The 27,962-nt window shown below is 52.4% G+C and overlaps 2 protein-coding genes across 4 annotated transcripts in view; both read left to right on the top strand.

The window, feature by feature from the left end:
• GRK3 (G protein-coupled receptor kinase 3) overlaps nt 1-10,518 on the top strand; it is a 76,498-nt gene extending 65,980 nt beyond the window's left edge. For 2 of the 3 annotated variants that reach the window (XM_080403605.1, XM_080403606.1), the window contains exons 18-21: nt 514-676; nt 1,327-1,463; nt 2,418-2,531; nt 3,096-10,518. In XM_080403605.1, coding sequence (XP_080259731.1) covers nt 514-676; nt 1,327-1,463; nt 2,418-2,531; nt 3,096-3,257 — 576 coding nt within the window. In that variant the 3' untranslated portion in view covers nt 3,258-10,518. The other variant, XM_080403607.1, reaches the window with a different exon arrangement.
• An 87-nt stretch (nt 10,519-10,605) lies between these two features.
• The window catches only part of MYO18B (myosin XVIIIB), a 77,471-nt gene continuing 60,114 nt past the window's right edge, over nt 10,606-27,962 (top strand). Inside the window, exons 1-12 of the mRNA XM_080403530.1 lie at nt 10,606-12,001; nt 13,158-13,245; nt 14,047-14,202; nt 14,875-15,612; nt 15,863-15,929; nt 16,157-16,269; nt 16,479-16,655; nt 17,368-17,566; nt 18,400-18,542; nt 19,656-19,756; nt 20,313-20,376; nt 22,061-22,205. Coding sequence (XP_080259656.1) covers nt 11,850-12,001; nt 13,158-13,245; nt 14,047-14,202; nt 14,875-15,612; nt 15,863-15,929; nt 16,157-16,269; nt 16,479-16,655; nt 17,368-17,566; nt 18,400-18,542; nt 19,656-19,756; nt 20,313-20,376; nt 22,061-22,205 — 2,143 coding nt within the window. The 5' untranslated portion in view covers nt 10,606-11,849. The remainder of the gene's footprint in view (nt 12,002-13,157; nt 13,246-14,046; nt 14,203-14,874; nt 15,613-15,862; nt 15,930-16,156; nt 16,270-16,478; nt 16,656-17,367; nt 17,567-18,399; nt 18,543-19,655; nt 19,757-20,312; nt 20,377-22,060; nt 22,206-27,962) is intronic.

Raw genomic sequence — 27,962 nt, 5'->3', positions numbered from 1 at the left:
ATAGTTAAGCATTTAAGGGAGGAAAGAATCAATATAACAGGAAAATCAGGTCTGCAGCATGCGCTGCTGAATTTTGAAGGTTAATTATTAAAGAATGTAAAATTAAGCTGTGGAAACATGGAAGGCATTGTATAAAAAGTATCTTTTCATTTATTAATGGAATTTTTGCGCTGAGGAAGCTTTTATGCAACAAGGTTAGGAATACTGCTGCTTACATTTAAGTAATTATTTAAATGTCAGATCTAGAGAACATTATGATACAATGCTGATTAAGGATTTTAGAGCCATCAAACAAGTTTTGAACAGGTGGCCTGTTCTCTGTATATAAATGAATATCTTTGCTTCAGGTAGTATCTGTGTTTTCTATTGTTTGCACCTGTTTGTTCTGGTAAGGTTGGAGTTCAATACATCTTTTAAAATAATACTGTTACATGGGTAACTATTAACTATGGGGGATAAGAACAGTACAAGTTATTAAAATGTTGGGGTTTTATGTTGTTTTTCTCTTGCAAGTTGCTTGATAGTGACCAGGAATTATATAAGAACTTCCCTCTGGTAATATCGGAGCGTTGGCAGCAAGAAGTAGCAGAAACTGTTTATGATGCAGTAAATGCAGACACAGATAAAATTGAGGCCAGAAAAAGGGCTAAAAATAAGCAGCTTGGCCACGAGGAAGGTAATCTGTCAAATACACTTCTCTCCATCTTTTGCTGCTAGATAGTAATTCATGTGTTTGAAGCTTCACACAACAGACTCATATTACTGTCATTCACCAGTAATTGTTAGAATTCATTTAGTCAGTATCGTGTTTCTTAATGTTTTGAAATACTGTATGATGACATAATGTTATGGAAAACCTTTTGTACTCGTACTCTCTTTTAAAGATTATCGTGTACAGCCTTTCATTGTTATTGTTTACTGTGTATGCTCAGAAAAGTACATGGGGGATTTGATTTCGTGACGAAGCTGAGAAAGAAAGCGGGAGGTCATTTGCAGCAAACTTCACTTGTTTGCACAAGGATGTTGCATCACAAACTCTGAACTTTGGATAGCAACATATGTGTCTTTTAATAGTTAATTAGATAACTTTTTTAAGAACCAAATTCTGTTCTTGGTTACTCCACTGCAGCCACATGAGTTCATGTCATTAAGGCAGAATTGGGTCTGCCTGTGCCTGTGCACATAGAAGCACTGTTGCAAGCCTGGGGAGGGCAACGTGGAGAGTCACGTTGTGTTCAGGGCTGTGTCCCTGCCTAACACAGCACATTCGCAGAATGCTTTTAGGCAGAACCTTGTTTTCCATACTAATGTTTCCTCTTGTTATAGATTATGCACTTGGGAAGGATTGTATTATGCACGGATACATGCTGAAATTGGGGAACCCATTCTTGACTCAGTGGCAGCGTCGCTACTTTTACCTCTTCCCAAACCGGCTTGAATGGCGAGGGGAAGGAGAGTCCCGGGTAAGTGAGGTTAATCCCGAGAGCAGAGCTTTCAGGGGCGTGAAAGGCAGGTGGACGTTGAGGCAAATCTGAGAACTCATACTCGGACATACCTCCCGTGGAAGTAAAGATTTGTCCGAGTAAATGACCAGTGGATTTGGGTAACTTACCTTGAGTATTGCTTTAGTTAATGGGTAGCTATGCTGCACTGAGGAAACATAAAGTTGACTTGAGAAACCTGTTTACTTTGTTTTGTTATGTTTTTAAAGGAATTTGGTAGTTCATGGTGCTGTTTTTCATTTAGGACCTCTGGACTATTTATACAAAAAAACATAAACTGGTAAGGTCATAAGTGCTATAGCATTTTATTTTAAAGAAAATGCTATAGTAACTTTAGTTTAGTCCAGCTGTGATCACGTGCTAGGCAGATCATTTGTATACTTAGTTAAATAAGGTTTTGGAATTTCAAAACGTTGTTGTCCTCTTACAGTCTATAGAGAAAGATTTTCTGCAGACTGTTGTGTATGTTTGCTTCTTTGTGAGTATATAGTACTTAAATATTCCCTTTCAGCTTGTTGAAATAGTAAGATTGTCCTTTTTATTTTTTTAACAGCAGTAATACTTGGAAAAAATATAAAATTATGTGCACCTCTCTTGAGGGAGGATAGCGAATATTTTGTTTGTAGACACACCTACTTGTAGATTCTTGTTTCATGCTGTCATTACTGGCTTGCTTAGCTTATGTTTTGTTGTCTCTGTTGAAGCAACCAAGCCCCTTGCTCAATTTCTCTCTTACCTTACAATCTATCTTTAGTTCATGACCCAGTCTTCAGAAATAAAGAAAAGTTTGTGTAATGACTATTACTATTCATAACTTGATTTATGTGACTAGCCCAGAAAAATTAGGTAGTGGCTGTATTTGATGGGCAACAGGTTTTTTTGCATCATCTCTCTGCTTTTTTGCAAATGCTACAGCAAAACCTGCTGACAATGGAACAAATAGTATCTGTTGAAGAAACACAAATTAAAGACAAGAAATGTATCTTACTGAGAATTAAAGGAGGAAAACAGTTTGTCCTACAGTGTGAGGTGAGGCGCTTGTTTTTCCGTAACTCTTAATCAGGTTGTTTTGCATATGATAAAACAATGGAAAAGTTTTTCAGGCCCTCCCATTATGCGCTAACTAAGGGTGCTTTATGAAGGAAAGCTGAACCTAAGCAAAACCGGGAAGTTTTTATCACACACAAATTCTGCAAGTAGGAAACCTGCAGCTATGCCAGTTTCTGTCATGGATTTCAATGGTATTTGGGCCAAAGTGGGTTCAGTTTAGTAAATAGCTAAAGAAACTTGTCAGCCTGCGTGGGCTTCGCAGGCCTTGTTGGCATGTGGCTCGCTGCAGTAGCTGGTGGTAGCCGATGCGTTTGCAAGGGAGGAAGCGCACAAGCCCTCAGAATATTTTGACCGGCTGTAGTTGCTGCTGCCTTGCCTGGCTTCAGCAGGGTGGTGGAGAAGCAAAGGGCCGTACATTTTCAATATCCAAAGTTACTCATTGCTTCGGAAAGTTAAAATAAGTTGCTTAAAGCGCTATCTAAGAGAGAAGAGGGTATTGGCAGTTTACTATGAAGTGCCAAACTACTTCTGTATCTCTTTCAGAGTGACCCAGAATTTGTTCAGTGGAAAAAAGAGCTGACAGAAGCTTTTACTGAGGCACAGAGGTTGCTGCGTCGAGCTCCAAAGTTTCTCAATAAATCTCGCTCAACAGTTGTAGAGCTTTCAAAACCACCACTCAGCCACAGGAATAGCAATGGTCTGTAGGAGACACAGAGAATGGAGTTCACTTAGGGAAAGCTACTTGGTGAACATGCTGAGTTTCACAGAATCCTTATGAATTACTTTGTGCAATCCTGGATGTGGGATGTGCTTAGAAGAGGAAGAACAGATGTTTACAGCGTGGGATAATGTCAGAACTCTGTCTCTGGAGGTTGCGAAGACTGGAACAGTGGCAAGTGAATTCATGCTCCTAGCAGTGGTGGAAATTACCAAGCGCAGAGGCTGCATATTGCTCCCATGCATTCCCACACCCCGGAGGTGTCTAAAATGTGGTCCGTTACTCTAGAACTACTGATGGAAGGAAGGTCCTGCTTTCTCTGCAATACCCTTGTTTGGTGCGTGCCAAGCCTGGAGACTGAAATGGTTACTGCTGGCTAGGATGACACTTCTGTGTGCGATACCGAGAAACCCCTCAACTTGGAAGGAGCTGCAGACTTGCCATGTTGGATAACCTTTAATCTGTCGTGTTGCCATGTTCTTTCCAACCATTACTGCTGACTTGATAATAACCTTTCTCCGTACTGCTGATGGTCAACGGTGTGACTCTTATGCACTTCAAAGTACTGAATTCTAACTGTCCTGTGGTTTAAATGTTACTGCTACTTCATGGAAACATTGAACTCAAATTATTCACTTGGTTTGTTGTACTCACTAATAGTAGCTACCACCGTTTTGCTTCTTCTACGTATATGCAGTACTATAACTGACACAGTAGAGTAATAATTGGTGAAGAGGAATTTATGGTAGCTTCATCTAGTGCTCTGTTGTATAAATTGACTATTTTAGCACAGTTTTTAAAGAGCAGATTCCTTTTGAAAAGTTTACAGTGAACATAAAGACAGTACTTTTCCATTTCAGGTCAACGGCACTTTTTAAAAATTAAAAAGAAATTATTCAAATCCAATGCATTCTAGTGCATGTACTGGGTTAAAATGTCTGGGTACCTTGGTACGTATTCTGGATCACTCTTCAGTTACGGGACTTGTGGATCCTTCTCTGCTGTACATAAAACCATTAAGCAGGTGTGTTCTCATAGCATAGATACCCCAGACTTTCATTGTAGCTCAGCTCAGGAGTTTCATGCACACACACCACGTGGCTCGGCTTGCAAAACGGTTTTTAATTTTCTTTTCTAGAGAGTTCAAACTGTCCACACTGAAAACTGTCCAAAAATACTGAGGATGGAACTGACGAAATGAGCTGTTCAGATGCCAGATTTGTATTAGTTCTACTTGAGACAGCAGTCGCATCATGTGGAAGCCCTTGCTAAAGTAAAGATACAATCTCTTAACTGTTAGACAACTTTAAGCACGTGAAGTCAGCCTTTCCCTGGTTATTGTGATGTTTTGTAAGAGATAAGTCAGGGCTGAATTTAAGCTTTTTTACCTGATTTGGTAAACACCTTAGAGAGTGTTTTCTGCCCAGCTGCGGTGGTATGACTCTCATAGTCCCTAAAGACGATGGGAATTGCATCTGCATAAACGGGAATAGAATTTGTGCTGACAGCTTGCTCTGCCCACCTGGCACGCACAGTTTGTCTGGCGTGTGTTGCTGACAGATAACCACAGAGTTCTAGACCTGTTTCCTTGTAGAAAAGTACAGATTGGCAAAAATAGGAAAACTATTTTGAAAGTATTTGTTTATCCTGAACACATTTGTGATAAAATTAGGTGTATTTGCTTCTCAAAGTGGGAAGGCTTAACTCTACATAGCATGTGCTTTCACAACTGTGTGAGCTCTGTCTTACTATCTGGTGTGGCATAAAAAGAAAAATGCATTTTGGAAAATACCTTGTGTGAGTCAGGTGGTATCTTTTAATGATTTCTTTTTTCCCCCGTTTATTTTTCGAATTATTCTGTATAAAGATTACCAACTCCTCTGCCATTCTTACTGGTGAGTGGTGTTTAGCATCTCAGCATCCTCTGTAAGGACTACTGGTGGTATTTACTGATGTTTGGAGTGGAAGATGTCTCATCTTTCTGGCACTGGCTGTGCAGTAGATGTTGTTAAGCTTTTCCTACAATACCATGCGATGCTCTGATTTTTCCTCTTGATTTGCAAAAAACCCTCAGATTGTGATACACAAGATCCAAGAGTGATCTTTAACTTGTTCATACTTTCTTAGTTCACGGTCAGTTCCATTCTTCTCTCTTAGTTACTTTCCACAGTTGCTTTTTATGCAAAATGCTTGTTGGTGGAGTTTTGTGGTGTGGTGCGCCAGACACCGTAGGTTCTGGACGCTGGTGTCTGTGAGGAGGGGAGGGACAGATCTGCAGTGGGGACGTTGTACCTCAAACCCATAGATTTTATATGAAACAAGGCTGTGTACTGACTTACAGAAATACACAGATTTTGAAGTGTAACAGAGTTGGGATAGCCCTTATTGCCTCGTCGGGGTGCACGGCAGCTGAGCTGTGCCGTCGGTCAGCACCGCTCGCCAGTGTCAGATGGGAGCGGGATAGTAAAAGATTTGGGTTTTTTCAACTGATCTATCAACAATTTATAAAAGCTTTATATTTGTGACTTGCATGTGACTGCGCTGTTAGGAGAAGAAGAGAGACTACCGTAGCGAAAAACTCGCGTACGTGTGGGGAAAGCTGGGATCCCAGTAACAAGCGGGGCTCTGTGTGGAGGGGACTGGATCTGCTGGTGTGGAGGGAAAGCTGGAATTCTGCCCTTCAAAGCAAAATGCTAGATACTGCTCCAAACTGATCGTCCCTGGTTTAGGTACCAGATTCTCTGAAGGTTGTTTTTTTTTTTTTTCTTGAAGGGTCAAAGGTTCTTGATGGTGTTATTTTACATGAAGGTCTTCAGCTGTAAGAAAATCTTACTGAATGCAGAAACCATAAGGCACAATGTCTTTTACACATTTTGACCACATTTGTAGGACTGTTCTTTTTTTTTTTCATGTTCAGGGAAGTAAAGATAAAAGAAATTAGAGCTTCAGGCATCAACAGAGCAGAGTGAATGATTAAACACAGACTTTAAAACAAATTATTTGAAAGTCCTTTAAGAAAAAGTCAGCTGTACGTACTGAAGATGTAAGCGTGTATGGGAATTGTTTCTGAATTTCAAAACAGAGAATTACATGCCAGATAGAGCCATATTAAACACTCCCCTTACACATCCACATGCCTTCTCAGTGCTGCAGGGATTATTTTCTGATTATTCTGTGTCTCTGACTTACGAGCTGACAAATGCAGTTAAGTCTAGGGGCTGGAAAGCAAGTGCGAGTGCTGTGGTGGTAGAAAGATGTGTAATTTCTGCAGGAGCTGTGCTTGGGGGGTCACAGTGACTGTTCGGAGAGCTGCAGCTCTGTGCTGCGAGCTTTTCCTTTCCTGCTGCTCTGAGGTAGGGCATCATTTTTGATAGGTGGGAGTTGCTGTAAATTAATGTCTCACTTCAAGAATAGGGACACAGAAAATTCTAGCCAAAATCAGACCTTTGTAAGTTGAAATTTAGGTGAAGGAGAAGCAAAGTGCCAGTTATTCCTGCTGTAAGCCAAGTGTGACTGAGGAACTGTTTGGAGCTGGGCACAAGCTTGGCTGATGCTGTAAAGTGTTCCCTGGACACCATGTCAGCCAAGATGTCACGTCATTGCAGGTAGAAATTAGGCACTTTTTATTATTCAAATGTATTTGGCAATTATTTTGCAAATTCATGAAACTGTTAAAGGAACATCTTTTAAAAAAAACTTCATGTAGGTGCAGGCTGTCGAGTTTTCTAAGTATAAAAGCTTCTTCGTATTAGTTGTGTTTGAGCTTTGTGCCTTGTCACTGGTCCAGCAAAGTCTACGCCTGCAGTCTCATGAGTTACTTCTCAAACCGCTGCTGTGAGATAAGCTCTGCTGGTGTAAATGCTGGAGCTGATCCAGCTTGCATTGACGTTCCCGGTATGTTACCCCCTGTTAGGCTTCAAAAACGAAGACTCTGAGCGAGCATGCTAATAATAGTTGGCTGTGCGGATGGGGAACCCTGGCAGGAGGGGACAGCATGGTGCTCAGTGAGCAAGGGTGACGGCACACAGCTCCGGCAGATATACCTCAGCTTAGTCGCGTTTGGATTTTCCTTCATTTCAACAACTCTTCTTTAGCAATGCGGCAGAAATATTTCTTCTCCCACTTCACCTGGTGGGGGGAAAAAAAAGAAGGAAATAGGATCATCGGGTTGGTTTTGGTTTTAATACACATGCAGGTGTTTGCAGTCTGGTGCATAGATAATACGAAATGTGGTGTATTTGGTGCTAAAACCCCCCCTGTTTATCGAAGTTGTGATCCTGTATGAGGGGATGCTGTTGATGTCCAGCGCAACGGCTCGAGGTGTGGATTTGGTACAGCAGCATTGCCACCACGAGTAGGATCCAGCCCCTGCTGGCTGTGCTGACTTGCGCATTAACGTTTTGTAGGTTTACAGTAAATTAGCTCATGAAAAGTGAAGTACCTGGAGCTCTGTGTGTTGCTCTTTTCCTGGCAGCTGATCAGTTTTAGGACTAGATTCTTTTTTTAATGTCATGTGCATATCTACGTGCTGCAGACGTCCACAGTCGCACACTGGTTTCACTGTTCCCCGCACAGCAGATGGCAATGATACAGTTACTTTAACTCTGAAATGCTCACACTCTAAATATATATGGAAGAAGGACTATTTTGAAGTGTACAGTAGAAAGTAAATAATTCTAGTTGTATTGATTAATATAAGGAATGAGTCAATTCTAAAAATTAAAAAAAATCTGAAAAGCATATTTTGAAAAAGCATAGTATTAATTTTAATATTGTAAAAAAAAGGAAAATATCTAAAATATACAGAGAACATATGTATATCCAAATGTCTGAGAAATTTCAAGATAATCTACTTTTGTTTTCTGTTGATTTCTATTCCATGGTGTACATATTGTGTGGATTGAACATTGGCTGTTTTAATACTGTTGTTAAATTGTATTTTTATTTTTTGTTAAACTAATCATCACAGACTCAGCTTTATTTTGTTTATGTAAAGGTTGCTATGCTATGTAGGTATAAAACCAAGAATTCTATTTTAACAAAAAAGCATTTTATATTATTTATTAAATACATGTTTCTCCAACTTCTGACATTCCACAGAATTTCTGCTCCGTATATGTATAGAAATGACAGCTCCTTTCAAGCAGGATCAGTCAGCTTTATTCTGTTTTTCATAATAAAGTGGAAATAGTTCCCATCAGCCTGTCCAGCTCACCCTTCTGTTAGAGCGTAGTGACTTCCAGGTACAGACGGGCCCATCCCAGAGTGCAGTGGCTCGTGAATGTTGAATCATCTGAAAAACTCTTGCAAATAAACCCCTGGATGTGATACCTTTAAATTTCCCCACTATGCCCCGGCATCCCAGAGGGTGAGCTTTTATTCACATGACTCTGTGCTGGGTTAACGAGAATTAATGACCTTAAAATTGGGGCAAGGAATCAGCTTGATATTTGAAAAAGCTCAGACATCTATTTGCAAAGCTTCTTAATTCCACGGCTAATGAGCAAGTGGAAGGGAGAGCCCAGAGGGGCTGCTGAGTTTGAGCGCTGGAGGAGTCCTGGTGCGGGTCTGCTCGGAGCGGTGGCTTACGTTGGGCTGGTTTGGGTACAGAGCAGAGATGTGCTGCCTGGCATCGATAATGGCAAAAATGTATTTACTGGAAGTTATTTTTGCTGTTTCAGGGTGATTACTTGGTCCTTAAAAATAGGCTGGAGCCTGCGCAGATAGGAGAAGTGTGCTGCGGAGCACTGGGGAGCCAGGCAGCTGGGACAGATGCCCGGCCACAGCGCAGGGCTGTGCTCCTTGTCCCCGTGCCACAGCTGAGCAGGGGAGCGGGGACCCCTGGGACCCCGGCAGGGACTGTGCCTCCAGGGGGGTGTCAGGAGGGTGACCCTGTGCTCCCCAAGCTGAAGCAACCTCATGAGGCAGCCCCTCGCTGCGAGTAACTGCTGCTGGGCACATCTGTAGATAACCAAACCAGGCACCCCCTTCCCCAGCAAGGTACAAAAATAGCACAAAATTCATCAGATAACTCAGTTGCTAAAAATAATTCCAGTTGCAATTGTGGCCTCTGCAGTCTGAGGAACACTCAAGGTAGTAAAGCACATGCTTTTAATTTCCACTGTGGCAGAGCTTGAAGTACGTGCTCATCGGGGCTTAACCGAATGATATCTTGAGGGTGAAATCTGGCTTTTGCCTGCTGTGCCACTGAAGCTGCATCTTCTTGCTGAGATGCTGCCGAAAGTGGGGAGGAGGTGGCTGCTTTTCCCCTGTAGTAGTTAGTTCTTGCCTTGTTTTCCATTTTCCCCTTCTTCACGCCTGCCTGACCGTGTTTGATTCCTGCAGCTGAGGAGTGAGCTGTGGCATTGAGAGTGGGAGAGGGAGGCCAGCGGCAGGTGTGAAACCGCGGTGGTGCCGAGAGGTCGTGGTTCCTTGCTGTACCGTGACAGGGATAGCGCCCAGACCGGTGCCGCAAACCTGATGCGTGCCCAAGCAGGGCTTTGGTAGAAAACCTGGGGAAGGATGCAGAAAGCTGGTGGTTCATCCACAGTCGGGGTTTATCCGGGTCTGTGTAGCTCAGTGTATTGCCAGGCTGGAAAAGGAGACGGATGCAGGCGAGCTGGGGGCTTGCCGGGATGCGGGGCTGGGAAGAGGCTTCCCTGGCTGTAGCAGGCATCTTTTCCTTACAGAAAGGGAGAGATCAGAGAGCAGGTGAGATGGCAAATAAAAACAAGTCTGAAAAACAGAATAAAGTGAGAGCATCCTAGGAGAGGTGCTTTTATGAGCACTGTTTCAGTGACTACATTTGGTCCTTTAAAAAAAAAAAATTAAGGAGCAGATTCACATGAATAGCTACTAGTGATTTAAAGAAATATATTGAAAGAGAACCTGTTTTCAATGTGTAATTTAATGGTAAGAAAAGCCAGTATCTGTAAATAACTTTAGATATTGTATCTATGAGAATCATTCTTTGTTTTATGTACTTGGCTCTTTTCATATTTATTGTGCAGAGGAGGGTGTGCCCCGTGCCGGTGTATGCTGCTGCACGTTCCGGTAGTATTTCTCACAGAGACTTATCTTCAGAGTTTACAGTCCTTGGCGATTTGTGACTGATGTGCCACACTTAGTTAATCCCGCCATTATTTTTTTAAAGGATTATTTTGGCACAGCTAAGCTGCTTCTGTGTGTTGGTCAGTACGACTGCTCTCATATGACAAGAACCCCAATAAAAACCGTCCTTTGCGTGTGTGCTGCCGCCTGGTTCTTGCGGTCTCGCCTATCCCTTCCTGCGCTGCGGCGAGGCTGTGCCGGGCTGCCTGCCGGGACTGGGCAGTGCTGGATGTGCCCCTGCTCCCCATTGCCCCCCACTGCCCCCCGCAGAGGTAAGTCCCTTCACTCCGCCAGAGAAGCTGCCATTCGCGTGCACGGTGTTGGTGCTTTTACCACGTCTGGCTGCTGTGGGATGCACCGGCTGCGGCTGGGATGGTGCCGCTGTGGCGGGGAGGGCCCTGGGGGTGATCCGCAGCCCGGTGGGCTGGAGCAGCATAAAAAGTGGCCCCAGCAGGGACCATGAGGTGTGTTACGGGTGACAAACTGGCTTTCCAAAAGTGCAGGAGGGACCCTGATACTCAGAGCTGAGGGGTGCCACAGCAGCCAAGCTCCCACAGGGACCATGTAAAGGATCATCTGAAACCACATGTCCTCACGCTGTTCCCAGGTGGAAAAGGGGTTTGGTGAGATGCTGGGGGCAGCCCTAAGGCTCCTGCCAGGCAACTACAGACTAACAATCCTGTTTCCTTTCTTATTAACAGAGCTGTCCCAGCTGCCTGTGCTGATGCCCTGGCCGTGTCCGTGGAGCTCGCTGGGGAGGTGTGGAGCAGCGGAGGGGGGGTTGCACCTCCGCAGCCGTCTTTGGTCCCATCCCGCATCCTGCACCCCTGGCTGGGTGTTGGGTGCTGGTGGTGGTCGCACTGGGGTGGGTGGGACGCGGGTCCTGGCGGTCCCTGGTGGGTCACCATCTGCCCCGCGTGATAGCCCCATGGCACCCCCACATGCTCTGTGCCCAGCAGGGCTCTGCAAGGGGGGGGGGGGGTGCTGGCAGGGACAGGCAGGGCTGCCCCCCTCCCTCCCTCCCCACCCGCCCTGCCTGGGGTTGCTGAGCATGTTGGCGTTATTGCTTCAGTGACTTTTTCTTTCCACCAGTGGGAGGTTATTTTGAGCATTGCTTTTGGGTCCCTCCCCAGCTCAGCCCCCCATCTCAGGGCTGGGGCTGGTACGGAGAGCTGGGGTTAACCCCTGTGCTGGAGCTCTGACCCGCAATCCTGGGGGACAGCCTTGGGGTCCCCTCCTGCAGTGGTAGAGTGCCCAGAGCTGGCTCACCTCAACCCACAGCAGTTCTCTGGCATCTGCGGGGTGCAGGCATGTGCGCTGAGGAGGGCATGGGCACACGTGCGGGGGAGGGCACGTGACACACGCGTGTGCCACCCAGTGCAGAGAGGCCAGGGAACAGGAGGGCCCCACGGTGCCATTGCCTCTCCCCAGCAGAGGCCCCGGTGCCACCACCGCGGGTATTTTTAGCAATGACATGTGTCACCTCAGCTGCCGCGGCGGCAGGGGTTGGCAGGGGGAGGTGCACGCTGACCCGCTGCTGCTGCTCGCCCGCCCGCCGCCTTCGCTCCCCTGCTCGCTGCGGAGAGCCCGGTGCTGGCGTGGGCCCGCAGCCCCCCACCAGGTATGGACACTCCAGGGGGGGGCTCTGGGGTGGGGGGTTGGGGTCAGGGTCCCAGTGGAGCTTTTTGGGTGTGCTGGCAGTCAGGCCGTGGGCCCCTCGGCAGGGAGGGCTATTTTTAGTTGGGGATGGATGGCGATAGCGGCAGCCCCAGCTTTGGGGGGTGGCTTCAAGCCCCCATTCTGTGCCGGGAGGGCTGCTGTGGAATGTGGGCTGTGCTCCCTGCCCCATGTGGGAGGGTGGCTGGGGACCCCTCTGTGGCCTCAGCTTGTGGCATCCGCTGGGGTGGCAGCAGGTCCTGGGTGGCAGCAGGAGAGAGTCCCCAGCTGGCTCCTGCCTGGGGACCAGACCCAGACCCAAATGGGGCCACATCGTACTCGCTGGGTGGGGTGAGCTGGAGTGGTGGCGATGGTGGTCCCTGGCCCTTTTTTGTGCCTTGCTACGTGTTTGGTCGAGGCATGTCCCCCTCTGTGCCTCAGTTTCCCTGCATGTAGAGCAGGGCTGGGGATCCAGCTCCAGCTGGCAGGTATGGGCTGGCCACCGCAGGCACCTTCTGGGCTCAGGGCTCTGGCTGTGCCCCTCGGACCTGGCTCGTCCCCCACGGCCGCAGGGCCCTGGCTGGGGGGACAGCATGGGGGCAGCAGGAGGGAAGGCATGTGGCACCCGGGGCTGCCGCCGGACAAGGCAAGTGACATTCCTCAGCCGGCTCCTGGCCGCTCCCGGCGCCCCTGCCCTTTACTGTACAAGGAGATGGGGCTGCCGGCGCGAGCGGCAGGGCCAGACGAGCCCCGACCTGCTCAGTGCATGAATGATCTCAACAGGTGAAGCCAGGGGCAGCCCAAACTGGGGCACGAGCGGGCTCCCGTGGCCACCCTGTGCCACCCAGCTCAGGGCAGCGGGTCCCAGCACCACCCCGGTGCCAGCGACACCCTGTACCACCGCGTCGCCGTGCTCCCTGGCCCTCCGCTGTGCTGTGCCAGGGGGCTGGAGGTGGCTGCTCATGGCTGGTGCTCTCCCCAGCACTGCCAAAGGACCCGTCCCCTGCATGCCCAGGCTGCCGATGCCAGGCAAGGTCATGGTGGTGCAGCCCTGGCACGGCCCCGGGGCCAGCAGGAGCCCCTGGATAACTCTCTCCTCTCTCTCCACCTCATGTGCCCAGTGCGGCCCTGTGGCTTCTCTGTACAGCACCGTCCCACCTCACTGCCGGCATGGCCATCTCCTCGCGCCTCGCGCTCTGGGAGCAGAAGGGAAGTCTCAGTCCAGGGCGGCGCTGGCGGTGTTTCGGGGCTGGATGCTCTCCGGCTGCCTGGGTGCTTGGTACTGGGAGGGGGGACGCACCGCAGCCAGCCTGCAGCATGGCTCCGGGGTCAGCATCCCCTCAGCGCCCCGCACATAGTGCTCATGCTGTGTCCCACCCTGCCAGCTCCAGCACCTTTGCAGCCTGGAAGTTCTGGTTTGGGTGATTTTGCTGCTGTTTGGGGCATGCGGTTCCCTGCGGGGATGGAACTCGTGGGAATCTGCAGGGTTCGGTGTGGGTGCTGCTGCACGATGGGGCGGCTGGGAAAGCCCTTCGCTGGGGGAGCTGTGAAAAGTGGGGCTGGGTTTTGGCTTTGGGCCTGGCACGGAGGGACCTGCTGGTCTGCACATGGCTGCAGTGATGCCAGGAGCTGCTTCTTATCTTGCTGCAGCTGGGACGGTTCCTCCCGTGGCCATGCTGGAGCTACTGGGTGCTGGGCAGAGCTTGCAGCACACACAGACTCCAGCCCTTGGCAGCGTGAGAAACCTGGGTGCTTCCCTGCCAGGCTTTTCTTGGTGCTTCTCCTCCTTCTCATCACAGCATCCCTGAGCCAGCTGGGTGCTCAGGGGTCACCCATGGCCTCACCAGCAATCTGCAAGATACCTGCAGCTGCAGCCAGCCCTGCTGGCAGCGCAGGGTGCTGGTGCTCGGCTCTGCTGCTCATGCCACTAACGTGCCCACAGGGCTGGCTTTGCCGGGGCTCCTGTCCCTGCGCCATGCCCCGTAACCAAGCCTCTGCTCCTGCAAACAGATACGGGACGAGGACCGAGGGCCACCCCCATCCACACCCCCCCTGCTCCTGTCGGTCATCCCTGGGGGGTTCATCAAGCAGCTCGTGCGGGAGACTGAGAAGGAAGCCAAGGCAGCGAAGCTGAAGAAGGAAACCAAGACAAGTGTGAAAGAGGAGGTGAGAGGTGATGAGTCCCATGCAGCGCCAGGGCATCCTGCCTTGATGCTGACCAGGTCTCCCTGTCTGCCCCCAGCCCAAAGCGGTTCCTGGGGGGCTGTGGGGGCCCCGTGACACTGGCCACAGCCGGGAGCCTGAGGGTTTTTTTTTTTTGCATGAGCTGGGTTGGATGGCAAGGCCTGAGCTTGCAGCGTGCTGTTGGCTGCAGCAGGCTGTGTCCCGGGCCGGCCACCAGCCTTGAGCAATTAATGCTGGAGACTTCATCAATGCAACTTGCCATTCTTGACTTGCTTAATTAGAAGGCAAGTCATTAAGCAGAGTGTGAGGCTCTCTGGTTCAGCTCACAGTGCAGGAAGGGAAGAGGAAGGACACCTGGGCACAGCACCAAGTGTGACCCAGGACCCAGCGGGCGGAGGGACAGGCTATGGCCAAGCGGGAGGGAGGAGGAGGAGGATGCCACCACTGACTGCAACCATGCAGCCAGGTCCAGGCAGCCACCTGCAGCCACTGGCTGTGCCCAGACCCAGCAGGTCGGGGCTGGAGCTCCATGTCCTGCTGGGCTGTGCTTGACGTGGGCATCCTGCACTGGGGCTGTGGCTCCTGGGGCCAGGGCTGGGGTCAGGTCCTTCACCCTGTCCCTGTCAGACCCGGCTCCTCTCCTTTGCTTGACAGCCAGTGGTGGAGGACAGTGAGGCCCGAGCCAAGGACGCCCCAGCTGCCAGAGGAGAAGTGGCCGGCAAGGAGCAGCCACTGCAGAACGGGCTGCACGCAGAGGGACAGGGGAGCGAGGGGGTTGCAGCCCCCCCACGCAAGAAGCTACCAGCTGGGAGAGCAGCACCAGGGCCCAGCCACAGCAAAGCCCCATCTCCTGTGCCCAGCCTGGCAGCAGCTGCCCCCAAACCAGCGGAGACCCCTCACCTGGAGGCTCCCAAGGCAGCAAAGCCATCATGCCCTGAGAAGAACCCCAAGGACCCCCTCCTGGGGGGCAGCCCCTCAACTCTAGCCCCCACACCCAACAAGGGCCCCCAGTGCTGCAGCAAAGTCCCAGCAAAGGAAGGGGACATTCCCAAGGGGACGGGCCCTGAGAGTGGCAAGAAGGAGAAGGGGGCACCCCCGAGGCAGGAGGAGCCCCCAGCCAAGGTGAGAGCCAGGAAGGAGCTGGGACTAGCCAGGAAAGAGCCCGAGAAAATGAAGAAAGATGTCGGAGGTGGCAAGAAGGAGCCAAGGGAAATCAAAAAGCCTGGAAAAACTGCAAACAAGTCAGAAGGTCTCAAGGGGGAGCCAGGAGGGATCCCAGAAAAGTCAGAAGATGCGGTAAAGGAGGTCGGGAAGGCAAAGGAAGAGCTGGGAGAGGGTAAGGAGACAGCAGGAGAGAGCAAAGAGACAGGCGAGAGCATGGACAAGGACCAGGTAACGTGTCTGCGGACGTGCTGGGCTCTTGCCCTGGAGCACAGATGCCATTTCCTGGTTTCATGCAGCTCTTCCCATTCGTGTGGGCTCAGCAGGGGGATGGGGGGCAGGTGACCTCCAGGGCCAGCCAAGCGGGCAGAGGAGGGGCAGGGGTTCTGGCTGGAAGTGTTGCTGTCCATGGGGCAAATGCAGTTTGTCCAGCTCAGTTTTCCACTGGTTCCTGCACAATTCCCCTCTCTCCTCCCCGCAGGCTCCGAGGGATGTTTGGTACGAAGCAGAGAAGGTCTGGCTTATCCAACAAGATGGATTCACCCTGGGTAACTTGCCTTCCTCTCCCTCGCTTTCCAATGCCAAAGCTGTGCCGTGTCTCCAGCCTGGCTGTGCGTGTGGAGCAGGGTGGGCGCTGGGTGCTGTGCCAACACCATGCCCCAGCATGGCTGCGGCTGGGGGTGTCCCCTCAGCAGCTCCCCATGCTGCAGCCGGCTCTGCCCCGAGCTGCCTCGGCTGTGCCATGCTGGAGGGACACACCAGCCTCTCGTTGCAGCCACGCAGCTGAAGCCAGATGTGGGGACACCTGAGCTGCCGGCCGGGAGGGTAAGGGTACGCAGGGAGGCGGATGGCAGCGTCACTGAGGTGGACGAGGACAGTGTGCAGCGGGTGAGCCCCCTCCTCGGTTTTGGCTTGTGCAGGGACGGGAGCCCTGCCCACAGCACCTGGTGCGTGGCAGCGCTCGGGCAGGGTTAGACCCGGGGCAGCCCTGCGGCCCAGGCTGAACGGGTCCAAGGTGTCAGGGTGACGGTGGGGTCCGGCACAGCCCGTGCCACGATGGCAGGGCTCGAGGGGGGGCTCCGGCTCTGTTCCTGCAGACCAACCCCCCCAGCCTGGATTACGCTGAGGATCTGGCCACGCTCATCAACCTCAACGAGTGCAGCGCCCTGAACACGCTGCAGCAGCGCTATCGGGCCCGGCTCCCCTGCACCTACGCGGGGCTCAGCCTGGTGGCCATCAGCCCCGGCTTCATGGCCAGCAGCAGCTCGGGGAAGGTGAGTGTGGGGAGCGGGGACCGTGGGGTGGCTGGCATCTCCCGTGGGAAGCGGTCACCCAGCCCCGTGGGGACAGTGGCGGTGGGCGCCGGGCGCTGCGGTGCCGGCAGGTGGCACCGTGGGACCGTCACAGCGCGCGGGGGAGGCTCGGGCTGAGGGCACGCAGGGCCAGGGATGCTCGGGGCCAGGGATGCTCTGAGGACACTCAGGACTGGAGAAGCTCAGAGCTTGCAGTGCTCAGGGGCAAGAGGTGTAGGGACTGGGGATGCTCTGAGGACACTGAGGGCTGGGGACACTTGGGGCCAAGCATGCTTGCAGCTGGGAACTGCTCCCACCACAGACGTTTTCCTGGAGAAAATCACTGTGTTGCTGTGACTGCACGCCCTGAGCAGTCTGGGGGTGCCAGGGCTGGGGAGGGAATGGGCCAGGGGTGCAGTGCCCAGGATGGTGCCTGGCAGAGCTCTTGCTCACAGGCAAGCTGGAGCGGGTCCTGCGGCGGGTTCCCTGGGTCAGTCCCCAGCCCTCTGGTGCCGGTGCTGGTTGGACTCAGGCCAGGCTGGTTGGACTGGGAGGCATTTCCCCTTCCCCTGGGAATCTTGAGGGCTTCTGCACCCTGAGGAGAAACCATGGCCCTGAGTGTGGATGTCTTTAGGATTTTCTCTACAAGAAGCCTGTTTTGGGATGTGCTTCCCCACTCTCTCCCTGCCCACAGGCACTCAAGGGTAAGCGGGACAGCATGCCCCCACACATCTTCTCAGTGGCACAGAGAGCCTACAGGAACCTGCTGATGCAGCGGCAGGATCAGGCCATCGTGCCCCTGGGGCGCAGCGGGGCTGGGAGGACCACATGCTGCCAGAGTGCGCTGGAGTACCTGGTGGGCATGGCAGGCAGCGTGGACGGCAGGGTCTCAGGTATGGGGCTGAGCGGCCACCACGAGCTCCAAGCCCCAGCAGCAACGCAGCGAGCCCCAGCAGTGGGGCTGAGGTTTGCTTGGTGCTGGGCAGAGGCAGCACACAGAGACTGTCTGGGCAGGCTGGGGAGTGCACACAAATGCAAAGGTGGGGCTGTTTGCCTCCATTTGACCTGTTCCCAGTCTGATCCATGCCCCTTTGGGGTGGCTCCCAAGCACCTGGGTACAGCTGTGTGAGCGCAGCATGGGCTGGTGGGGCTGCAGCCCAGGGGGCAGGTGAGCGGTGGGGCTGAGACTGCTGCTGCCGCTTACCCATCCCAGACCAAACAGATTTGCTATTTTGATAAACACCAGAGTAAGCACCAGAAGGGAACTGCGTGCTTGGGGCAGCACTTTTCCCATCTGATCAAGTTACTGGTGACGTGAGAGGAAGCACTGTTAAGCAATCAGTAGCTTTAGAGGGCAGGTTTAGATTTCGGAGGTCTGGGTACACCATGCTCTTGCAAAGGGCTGGCAAACAGCCTGGAGCAAGGTGGAGGTGTGGGTGGGCTGGCATGTCCCCGTCCTGCCCATGTACATGTGCTCCTATGGTGCAGGGTGCTAACCCCGTGCCCGGCTAGTGCCCCAGGTCCCCATGCACTGGGACAGACCCCCGGGAGGAGCAGGCAGAGGTGCAGCCAGGAGGAGAAGCATCCTCCAGCACCTGTCTGCAGCTCTGAGCCTGTGCTGGTGCAGCAGTGGCGCAGTCTGGCTCTCTCACAGTGCACAGCAGAGCAATGCAGGGCTGCAGCTGCTGCAGGCTGGCTCACGGGGCTGCCGGTGCTGGTTTTGCAGTGGAGAAGATCCAGGCAATGTTCACAGTCCTGGGAGCCTTTGGATCAGTGACCACCAGCCACAGCAGCAGCTCCACACGCTTCTCCATGGTTCTGTCGCTGGATTTCAGTGCCACCGGCCAGATAACAGCTGCTCATCTCCAGGTACCCCATGAGCCCTGTCGTCTGGTGAGATTGGAGGGCTGTGGTAGAAACTGGGGGATCCTTGGGATGGGGGCAAACAGCCCCAGTGCCGCACTTCCCTGCCAGGCTGGGAGCGAGAGGAGTGACGCTCTGCTCTGCTTCTCCTCCTGGACCAAAAGTGCCCCAAATTGCAGCTGGGCAGAACTCTGCTAGCGGCATGGTGGGGTCCCTGCAGCACGACACCTCCTCCCCTGGCTGGGAGCACAGAACAGTGCTGGTATGAAATGTTGATGAGGAAATGTATAATTCAGCATCTCATTAGCAGCACCTTACACGTCAGCCTTGAGCAGAAACTTCTGAGGGCTTTTATCACCATCAGGGCTGTTTTGCAAAGGTACTTTCATCCGAGCTGCCTGTGCCCCTGGGCACAGATGGATGTCCACAGATGGACGAGAAGGCTTCAGGTGGTGTCTACTTGTGGACCACCAGGGATTCCCACAGCTGCCCCAGGCACCAGCAGGGAGCTGATACCTGCTGTGGCTGTCCTGGCACTGGAACGGGAATGTGCCCTGGGAGCGTTCACTCTCTGGACCACTAGTACCATCCTGGGATGCTTGTGGGAGACAGCAGGGGGGTCCCAGCTCTGCAGAGACTCATTCCTCATGTCAGTACTGGTGTTGAACTACCCTGACGGGGCTGGGGGCTGGTCTAGACTTGTCTCAGGCCCAAGCAATGGCTTATCCAGAGACTGTGGCACCTTTGCTAGGGCCATCGCATTGCCCAGACCTCTGGGGGTGGGGAGGGACCGTGGGTGCTGCACCGTTGCACTGAAATATTGCCCTTGATGCATGCCTGGGGCATGATGCAGCTCTTGCTTGCACACCCTGCAGTGCACAGCCCCATATGGGAGGAGCAGCCTGCAAAGCCAGCTGTGGCCCTGCAAGGAGCAATCCAGCCCCTCCTTGACAGCTCCCAGTAGCATCTCCCTCTGTCCAAGTGCCACCATCTCCTCTCTTCCCTCTGTGCCTCGATGCCCTGGCACAGCAGCCACCCTGCCTGCACCGAGGGGCTGTCCCTGCCTGCACACTGGGTGGTGGGGGCTGCTGCTCATGTCTGCCTCTGCTCCCTCCCCAGACCATGCTGCTGGAGAGGGGCCGTGTTGCCCAGCAGCCTAATGGAGAGAGCAGCTTCAATGTCTTCCCCCTGATGCTGATGGGGCTGGATGCAGCGCACAGGTGGGTGTCAAGCTCCCATGGCACTGGGCAGCTCTGCTCCTTGCCTGGCTGCTCAGCTAACGGGCATCCCTGCTGCCAGTGGGCTCTCCTGTAATTTACACCCAAGTTTGCTCCAGCAACGTGATTTTTGAGACCCCTCTGATAGGAAAGAGGTTGTGAGAGTGAATACATTAGTGATGCTGCAAGGATTTTTATAGACTTAATATATTAGAGGTTTTCTAGCATTCCCTGGTGCTTTTTTTGCCCCTTCACTAAAACTGAAATTGGGCTGATCAGATGAGAGAGAGGTCCCTTTCCCTTCTTGCTTCTGGTTTTCCCCCCAGGCTCTGTGTCCCCAGGCTGCCCCAGGCGAAGGGTCCTGGTGTGTCTGGTGCCAGCTCCATCCCCCTGTGCGGGGCAGACCTGTGGCAGCTTTGCCTGTCAAGGTCCCTTGGACATGACTGTAAGGGGCTCTGTGGGTGTCAGAGATGCTGCCCGAGGAGAGGGCAAGGGGTTGGGGAGTACTGGGGGCAGGTGAGGAGGGAGCTTGACTCTCATTTTCTGTAACTACTTTCAGGACGATGCTGCACTTGCACCAGGTGGCTGAGAACAACTCCTTTGGGATCAAGCCATTCACAAAAGTAAGGAGACATGCTGCACAGCCATCTGCAGTGGGATGCTGTAGCACACCCCCTTCATCACCCCCAGCTAGAGGATATGTTGGGGTCCTTGGCTGCTGGGCCACTCAGGGTGGTGCTACTGTACTGGGTGCATGGAGGGAGGGAGTGGATGTCAGGGTGTGAGGAAGGGTCTGCCCAGCCAGCCTCCAGCCCCCTTGACAGCCCCATGGGAGCGGGGGAGCTGCCAGGACCTGGGCTGCTGCTGCCTGGTGTCTGTGCTGGGGTTTCGGACTGTCACCCCATCCACCCCGAGGACAGATCCTGCTGCTCCAGGGTCAACACTCCAGGTTCAACAACCCCTGATGTTTGCCTGTGGTGTGGTGGCAGCTCCTGGGAGAAAAGCGCATCCTTTGGAGTGCCCAGAATGTGATTTTTAAGGGATAAAAGTACTGCAGTTGATTTCCAGCACCAGCTCCTTATTAGTCTGAGCTGTTTGCAAAGATCAGGCAAATTGCCCATGAGCCAAAGTGCTGGGGTGAATTGCAGCAATTTGCAGTTACATCATCTAGTGATGAATTCAGTGTTCGGTCTTCATTAGGGAGCTTCTGCTCCTGTCCGGCAGCTGAAGGAATTGGCTGTTGGGGCAGCAGCTCCCATGGAGGGCATGGTGAGGTACCGTGGGTCCTCACCCTGCTGGTACAGCAGCAGGCTTGGATTCAGAGATGGGGGTTTTACCTTCCCTTCACAGTCCCCGATTCCTGTGGGTCCCTTGTCCCAACATGGAGGGTTTTCCTGCTGGGATGCAGAGGGTCAGCAGGAGCTGGAATCAGCCCAGAAGGAAAGCCAGGGCAGTGGTGTGCTGCGTCTGGGTTCACTTGGAGTTTGGGGAAATTCATCAGATTTTCCTTTCTGAACAGTGCTCCAGGTGCTGAGCACCAAAAATCTCACCAGTGGCATCGCAGCTTCATCCCTGCAGGCAGTGGGGATGGATAACTCCTGCTGTAACACCAGTGTCACAAATATTTGGGGTTTTTTATTGAGTCTGGAGAAATCACAGACCTCAGTTGTGTTTTCTCATTAATAGCCACCACACCAAAATCCTTTATACCAGGTGGGCTGGTCCTTGCAGAGATGGGGATGCTGCCTGCTGGAGCCCACGTGCAGTGTCTGCCCCAGGGCTGCAGGTGTCTGCATGGAACAGCCTCAGGGCAGGGGCAGAGAGCCCTGACCTCTCTGTGGGGCTGCATTTGCCAAAAAACCTGCAGGAGTCGTGGCCGGGGCTGCTGGGGCTGGAGGTGGGCAGATGAGGTCCTGCTGGTGGCTGGAAGCAGTTTGCTGGCCCCAGCACGCCTGTGGGGGGGTGTATTTTGTATTTAGCAAGAAGTGAGAAGATATAAAACGTCTATCCCTGGCTGCTCCTAAACATCTCTGCAGACACTCCTGAAGTGGGGAGTGGAAATTATGTGTAGTCATATGATGAGGAGACGTACCCAGGCTTGTTCCTAACACCAGGCTCTCGAGGAATCTGCCAGGGGCTTCTTCCACCACTGTCTGAACTGTTTCTAGGGTCCCTTATTGTCTTTTCCTTGCTACCCATATGGTTTTCACATGCCCTTTTGCGTTTCCCCCAGGTATCCCCCTGTGCCTGGCACTGCGGTGCTCTGGCAGAGGCAGTGATGTTTCCCCTCCTGTCTCTCCCCTGCAGCCGGAGGAGAAGCAGAAAGCCTCAGCAGCATTTGCCCAGCTCCGGACTGCCATGGGCACGCTGGGCATCACAGCAGAGGAGCAGACTGCCATCTGGCGCGTCTTAGCTGGCATCTACCACCTGGGAGCTGCTGGCGCCTGTAAAGGTAAGCAGGGCTCCTGCCTTTCCTTTCCTTACACCTCATCTCAGTGCGGGGGGTAGGGGAGGGTGAAGGAAGCACATCCCAGCAGCGTTCGGTGCTTGGGTGCGTTGCTGGCAGGGAGGTGCATGGGAGCGATGCTCGCCCGGAGGCTGTTGCATGGGCAGTGGCTCTGGGCTCTTTGTTGCCCGTGGAGGAGCTGGGCGATGCTGCACGCTGGCATACTGCCCTGTGGGGGCTTCTGGACCAGGTCTGGCCCCCGCCATGGGCAGACAGGACGGGGGCTGCAAGGCGTTGCCTTGTGCCAACTCTTCGGGAAGGTCCAGGGTAGGTAACTCATTTGTTGGCATGTTGTCCCCGATGACACTGCGAAGGGACAGCTTCAGGTAGCAATAATTTTATCATCTCTTGAGTACCTAATACAGTAACTGAATTATAATAGGATGAGTCTGGATGAAGATTGTATTTATAAAGACTTCGTTAATACAGGCATATAGAAATTGCCTTATCCCTTATAAATTATTTTAAGATGTGCTCTAACCCATTTTAGAGACAGCCACATTGATTTACACACTTCAATTTATGAGGGCTGCATAAAGGCTGCTATAAACTAAGCCATAGACATTTATAAATGTCTCTGCAACATGTCATAACACATCTTATGTTAATTTATGCCATTAATCATTTATTAATTATTTTAAAAGGTTGAATGCTGTCGTCACTTACAGCGAGCTCTCTTTCTCCTTCTCTCTGGTGTTCTCTTTCCCCATCTCCATCTCCCCTAATACCCTTCCAACTTCTAAAATATGACCCTGCTGTCTGAGGCTGAAGTGTGAGATAAGGCACTTGGTGAAAAAAGAAAGTCCTTCTGCCTTGAGATTTTTCAGGAGAGCAGATTTTGGAGACGTGTCTCATGTTAAGAGTGACCAGCTCGCAGGCGGATGGAGGCATGGTTACTGTGTTGGCTGTGGAGAGTTTCGCTGGGTTTGCTCAAACTTACTGACTGTTCCATCCCAAGCATCCTGTAAGTCAGTCTAGAAGTGAATCGAGTGCTAATGTTCAACAAATCTTGTCACAATTATTTCAGCATGGATGGGAATGTTAATTGCGGGCCCAGGCAGGGCGGTAGCTTCAGAGCAGACTTGGGTACAGGATTAGCAACCAGAGCATGTCTCAGCATCACTCACTCTGGTATTGATTCCCCCATCGTGTCTCAACAAAAGGGGAGAAATGAAAGGAAATATGGATAAAAAATGGATCAAAGCTGGATGGAGCAAAAGTCTCAGTGGGGGCAATGACTCTTTTAATGTGGTTAAACCTGTCTCCTGATAGCCATCTCTTCCCTTTCCCTTTCATGCACTTTGAAGTTGTGTATACAAAATCCTCTCCTTGAAATCTCACCAAAGGGAGCCTCATCGCTGGTTTTTCACTGACATTCAGGAGCGCAGCCAGGCACTGCAGCTGCCATTGCAGCCTCCGCCACTGCCGTCCCCACCACGTGCTGTGCTCTGGCTGCTGGGCCCCAGTGCAGGTTATATGTACTTTTTTTTCCTTCTGCTGATGGCTACCATCTCGTCACAAATTCAGTTTTTCTAGGAATAAACCCAGAGGAAATAGCACCACCTCCTTCTGGCTGGAAGTGGAAAATATATTTGCAGCTAGACAAACCCTGAGAAGAAAAGGTTGAATTTCACAAGCCTGCTCTGTCCTGATGTCAGCGTTTCCCGTTGCCTTTGAAACCTGTTAGAGCAGCTCTTTTTGTGAGAAAGCAGCCAGAGGCCAGCGGGGCATCCTAGGTACCCATTCACCTAAGTACTTCCAGTCCCCTCTGTGGGCTGCAGAATATTACATATTTTCATTTATTCATCATCGCCTCTTTAACTGGGAAGGAGGTTTCAAGCGCAGCTGGGGGTTGGCATTCAGCTCGCACTCAAGTTGTCCGTTTTGCTGACTGTTATAAAAATAAAGCATCACTGCTTTCTGTGGGCTTCCCACCGCATGCCTTTAATAGAGGCGACTGGGTTTCCAGCAGCTGCAAGTCACTGAAGTCCTCTCAGTGCTGCAGGCGTGTGTGTGCCGCAGCCGGGAGCCAAGCGTGGCTACCCCCACCCCCCCATGTGCACTGGCACAGCAGAGGCTGCTGCAAAACCGGTGGCTTGAACCCCTTGGATGGAGGAAAGCCAAAAGGGCAGGAGGCAGGGCTGGAGCCTGCTGCTCATGTCAGGGAGGCTCCGAGCCCCCCCAAACCCTCTGCAGAGGTTGGCAGGGTCATGGCAGCATCCTGCATCTGCTGACCTCCCGCATCGCTGTGCAGCCAGGGCTGGTTCCCCACAGCAGCAGAGGGGTGGGAGCACCCAGGCAGCTGGGGAGGATTTTGGTGTCTAGTATGGGAGACCACCAGCAAGTAGCATGGGGTCAGTGATCAAGCTGCTGGCAGCCGTGGGCTACCATGGCCCTGGCTGGGTCCTGCACAGCCCCACCGCTGCAGCACCGCACCCTTGGGAGGCAGGAGAAGGAGCATCCGTGTTTCAGACCCAGGAAACCGAGGCGTCGAGCAGTTTGTTAGCTGGGCTTGGGTCATGCCAGGGCTGAAACAGATTAAGGGGCTGAGCCTGGGTCCCGTGTGCCAATGTGCAGGGCCCTGTTGTGTCTCTCCAGGGTCTCAGGCAGATGAGGCTGGCAGGAGCAGCAGGGATGAAACCCCCTTGAACACCCTTTTAGCTGTGTGAAATGGAAAGTTTCCAGAAAGGCAGGAAGCCATTTAGCCAAGTACAGTAATGGGGATGTCCATCAAAATGTGAGAGGGAAAGCACCTGGCAGGATCTGACTGGAATTAATTATGCAGCTTCCTGAGCGCAGATGTCAATCAGGAGTGGACTCGGGTGACTTACTGCTTTCTCACCAGAGCTGAGAAAAAAGCCTTAAACCCGTATTATTGCTGCTGTTTTACAGCCTCTGAGACGTAGTGACCTTTTCTTAATTGATGTGGAGATGGCACTTTGTTCTTAGTTCCATGCAAGCTCAATGCCCAGAGTTACCCTAATTTTTTATTGCTGCCTGTTGCTGAAAGGAGGAGGGAACAGCATCCCTGTAATTAGCCCTGCACCAGAGTTTCCCTTCTGTGAAAAATGTATCGGTGCCCCTGGGTTGGTCACCGTTGCAGAGGGGAAAAAATGCGTGGGTGGCCGTGGTGCGGTGGGTGGGATGGAGCTGCGGCACTGCTGCTGGCACAGCCCGAGCCCGGTGCTCCGGCAGCGTGTGGGCTGCTGTCAGGAGGGGAGCACAGAAGGGGCCAGGCAGTAAATCACATGAAGCAACATCATGAAGCCGTGTGCCGATCATCCCTCTCCCAGCAGCTCCACCTTGCAATGCTCTCGGATACCTGTCTGCCTGCGGAGTCTGTAAGCCTTTGCAGTTTGCTTGGGGAGGCGGGGGGAGCCCCCTGCAGCCCCTCCTTTCCCTGGGATTCCTGTAAGTGCAGAGGACACAGGTTTGCAAGGAAAGCTCGGTGATCATTGCTTGCGTTTGTGAGGCTTGGAGCCACTTGCGTGTTCTCCGGCACTGGCTGCAACAGCCAAGCTGGCGTTGGAGGGGAACAGAGAGCAGGAGCCTCTGCCCCGGCTTTAGCTTTGCTTTCCCATGCCCAACGGCAGCCTGGGGTGGTTAAATCCCTGGCTTTGCAGTAGCTCTGTGCTATGGGTGAGCGAAAGGCCACCTCGCTCCTGACGGGAAAGGCTCCTCTGTCTCCTGCATCATTCGTCAAAATGATTCTTGGAAAGGATTGCGTTAGGGCTGGCCTCTTGATCTTGCCAATTTTTCTCTCTCTCTGTTAAAGCCTTTTACTCTTTGGCACCTGGGTTTTCTTGCTGTAGAGGGAAGTGCAGCTGATTTTGCATGTTTTGTTTTTGGTAGGATGGTGGCTTTCTGTGTTTCTTGAGTTGAAACCCTCAGGAGCAATAGTTTTGCCCTGATGAAGCCTGATGGGAAAGACCTAAACCAAGGTGACACAGTCTCCAGGGGCTGGATCATCATGCAGTGACCATCCAGCCGCAAGCCCTTGTACGCTGGAGGATGTCCTTAGGATTTCTTTTTCTCAGGCAATAAGATTTAAGCAGAATGGTGCATCCCCCCTCCAGGGCGGGGGGACCCCTGTTTGGAGCACAAACTGGGTAGAGCTGCATGCTCTGCCGCCTGGGTCTGCAAAATGAGGAGGTTTGCTGGAAATTGTGTTTTGAGCAGCTCAAGCCCCATGCAGGGAGTGGGGAGCAGATCCATACCTGCAGGCAGTGGGGTGCCAGGGGGGTCTGCACCCTGGCGCATCACTACTCAGCATGGGAGCTGTTTTTTCTATGTGGCCTGGGGTTCGGAGCCAGGGGAGCAGGAGCAGAAAACACCGGGAGTAGCTGGGGTCCTGGCTGCAGCCTGGCTGCTGCTGCTGGCTTGTTGGGGGCCTGGGGGGTGCTGGCTTGGGGATTCCTGTTAACATTGCCTCTCCTTTGCAGAGATTTTAACGATCACCACAGCAGCCCTGGGTCTGGGCGGGCTGTCTCCCCGCACGCCGAGTTATGACGCTATCTGTTCAGTGCTCTGACATCTTTATTACAAACAGTCGGGGAAATGCAGCCAGAATGGCAGATTTCTTTAATCATGCTATTACATAGCTCTTCCCTTTGTTTATATATAGGTGTTAGTATGTCATACATCAGGCAACGGGTCAACAGGATAAATGAATTAACCATTCAGGTCAGCAGGAGCCTCCTTTCTCTCCCTGTCCCCTCCCAGGGTAGTAAAAAGGAACAAATGCATTAGCAGTGCAAATGTTTTAATGACAAAATAAGTGGAAGAAAAAGGGCAGGCTGGCAAAGTGTGCCCCATGCAGCCAGTGGGGTGTGGGAAGGCAGGTTACTGGGGCTGCCAACCCACACAGCTTGCACGGGCAGAGGGCTTGTCTGGGCAGCGAGCCAGTGATACAGCTCCCTCTGCTCCTGGGCACCACTGCTGTCAGCTTGCAGGTACCAGCCCCAGCAGCAGCAGGTATGGGGATGGGGGATGGAAGCCCTCCAGGCTTCCCTGCTGCTCCCCACGCCTTCCAAATTGAAGTAGAAAATGGGCAACACGTGGGCACGAGAGTGAGATGAAGCCAGTGCTGACCCTGTGTTTTCCTACTGCTTCTTTTAAATATTAAATGGGCTGAAGTAATTACCTTTTAGGTGTTAGAGCTGGAGTGTTTTACCATGGTCACATTACACCCAGGAGGGCTGCGTGCCACTGCCGCTGTTTATATTTTATGAAGTGTGAAATGGTGTCTGGCCTCTCCTGAGGCGGGCTGGCGGCTGCGGGGTGGGCAGATCTGTGCCTCGGCAAGCCGTGGGCACAGTGGGGTTTGCAGAAGCGCTGAGCCCCTGGGCTTGCTGAGCCCCTGGGCTTGCTGACTCAGCACACGCCAGCTGCTTACAGTGAGGGTGTAATTTGGGGAGCACCAAAGGAGCAAATGCCATGGGGGAGGGAGCATGCCCGGGGGATACCAACATGCCAAGCAGCATTGCGCAGCCTCGGGCACCATGTGCCAGTCAGACAGTGGCTGTTTGATTTTCTGGAGGTGTGAAATGTGGTGCTGCATCCCTCTGCCCAGAGCAGCAGGATGTCTTCCATGCTGGAGCAGCACGGTGGGAGCAACTGGTTTCTCTGCTTGCAACTGCTTCATTAGGAAGAGATGGCACTGTGGAGGGCTGGCCTGAGCAAAGCCCCTCGCTTGTCTTGGGG

Source organism: Falco punctatus, assembly GCF_963210335.1.
Source record: "Falco punctatus genome assembly, chromosome: 1".
NCBI lineage: Eukaryota > Metazoa > Chordata > Aves > Falconiformes > Falconidae > Falco > Falco punctatus.
The sequence above is the reverse complement of the archived record's forward strand: the minus strand, read 5'-3'. Positions and strand labels throughout refer to the sequence as shown.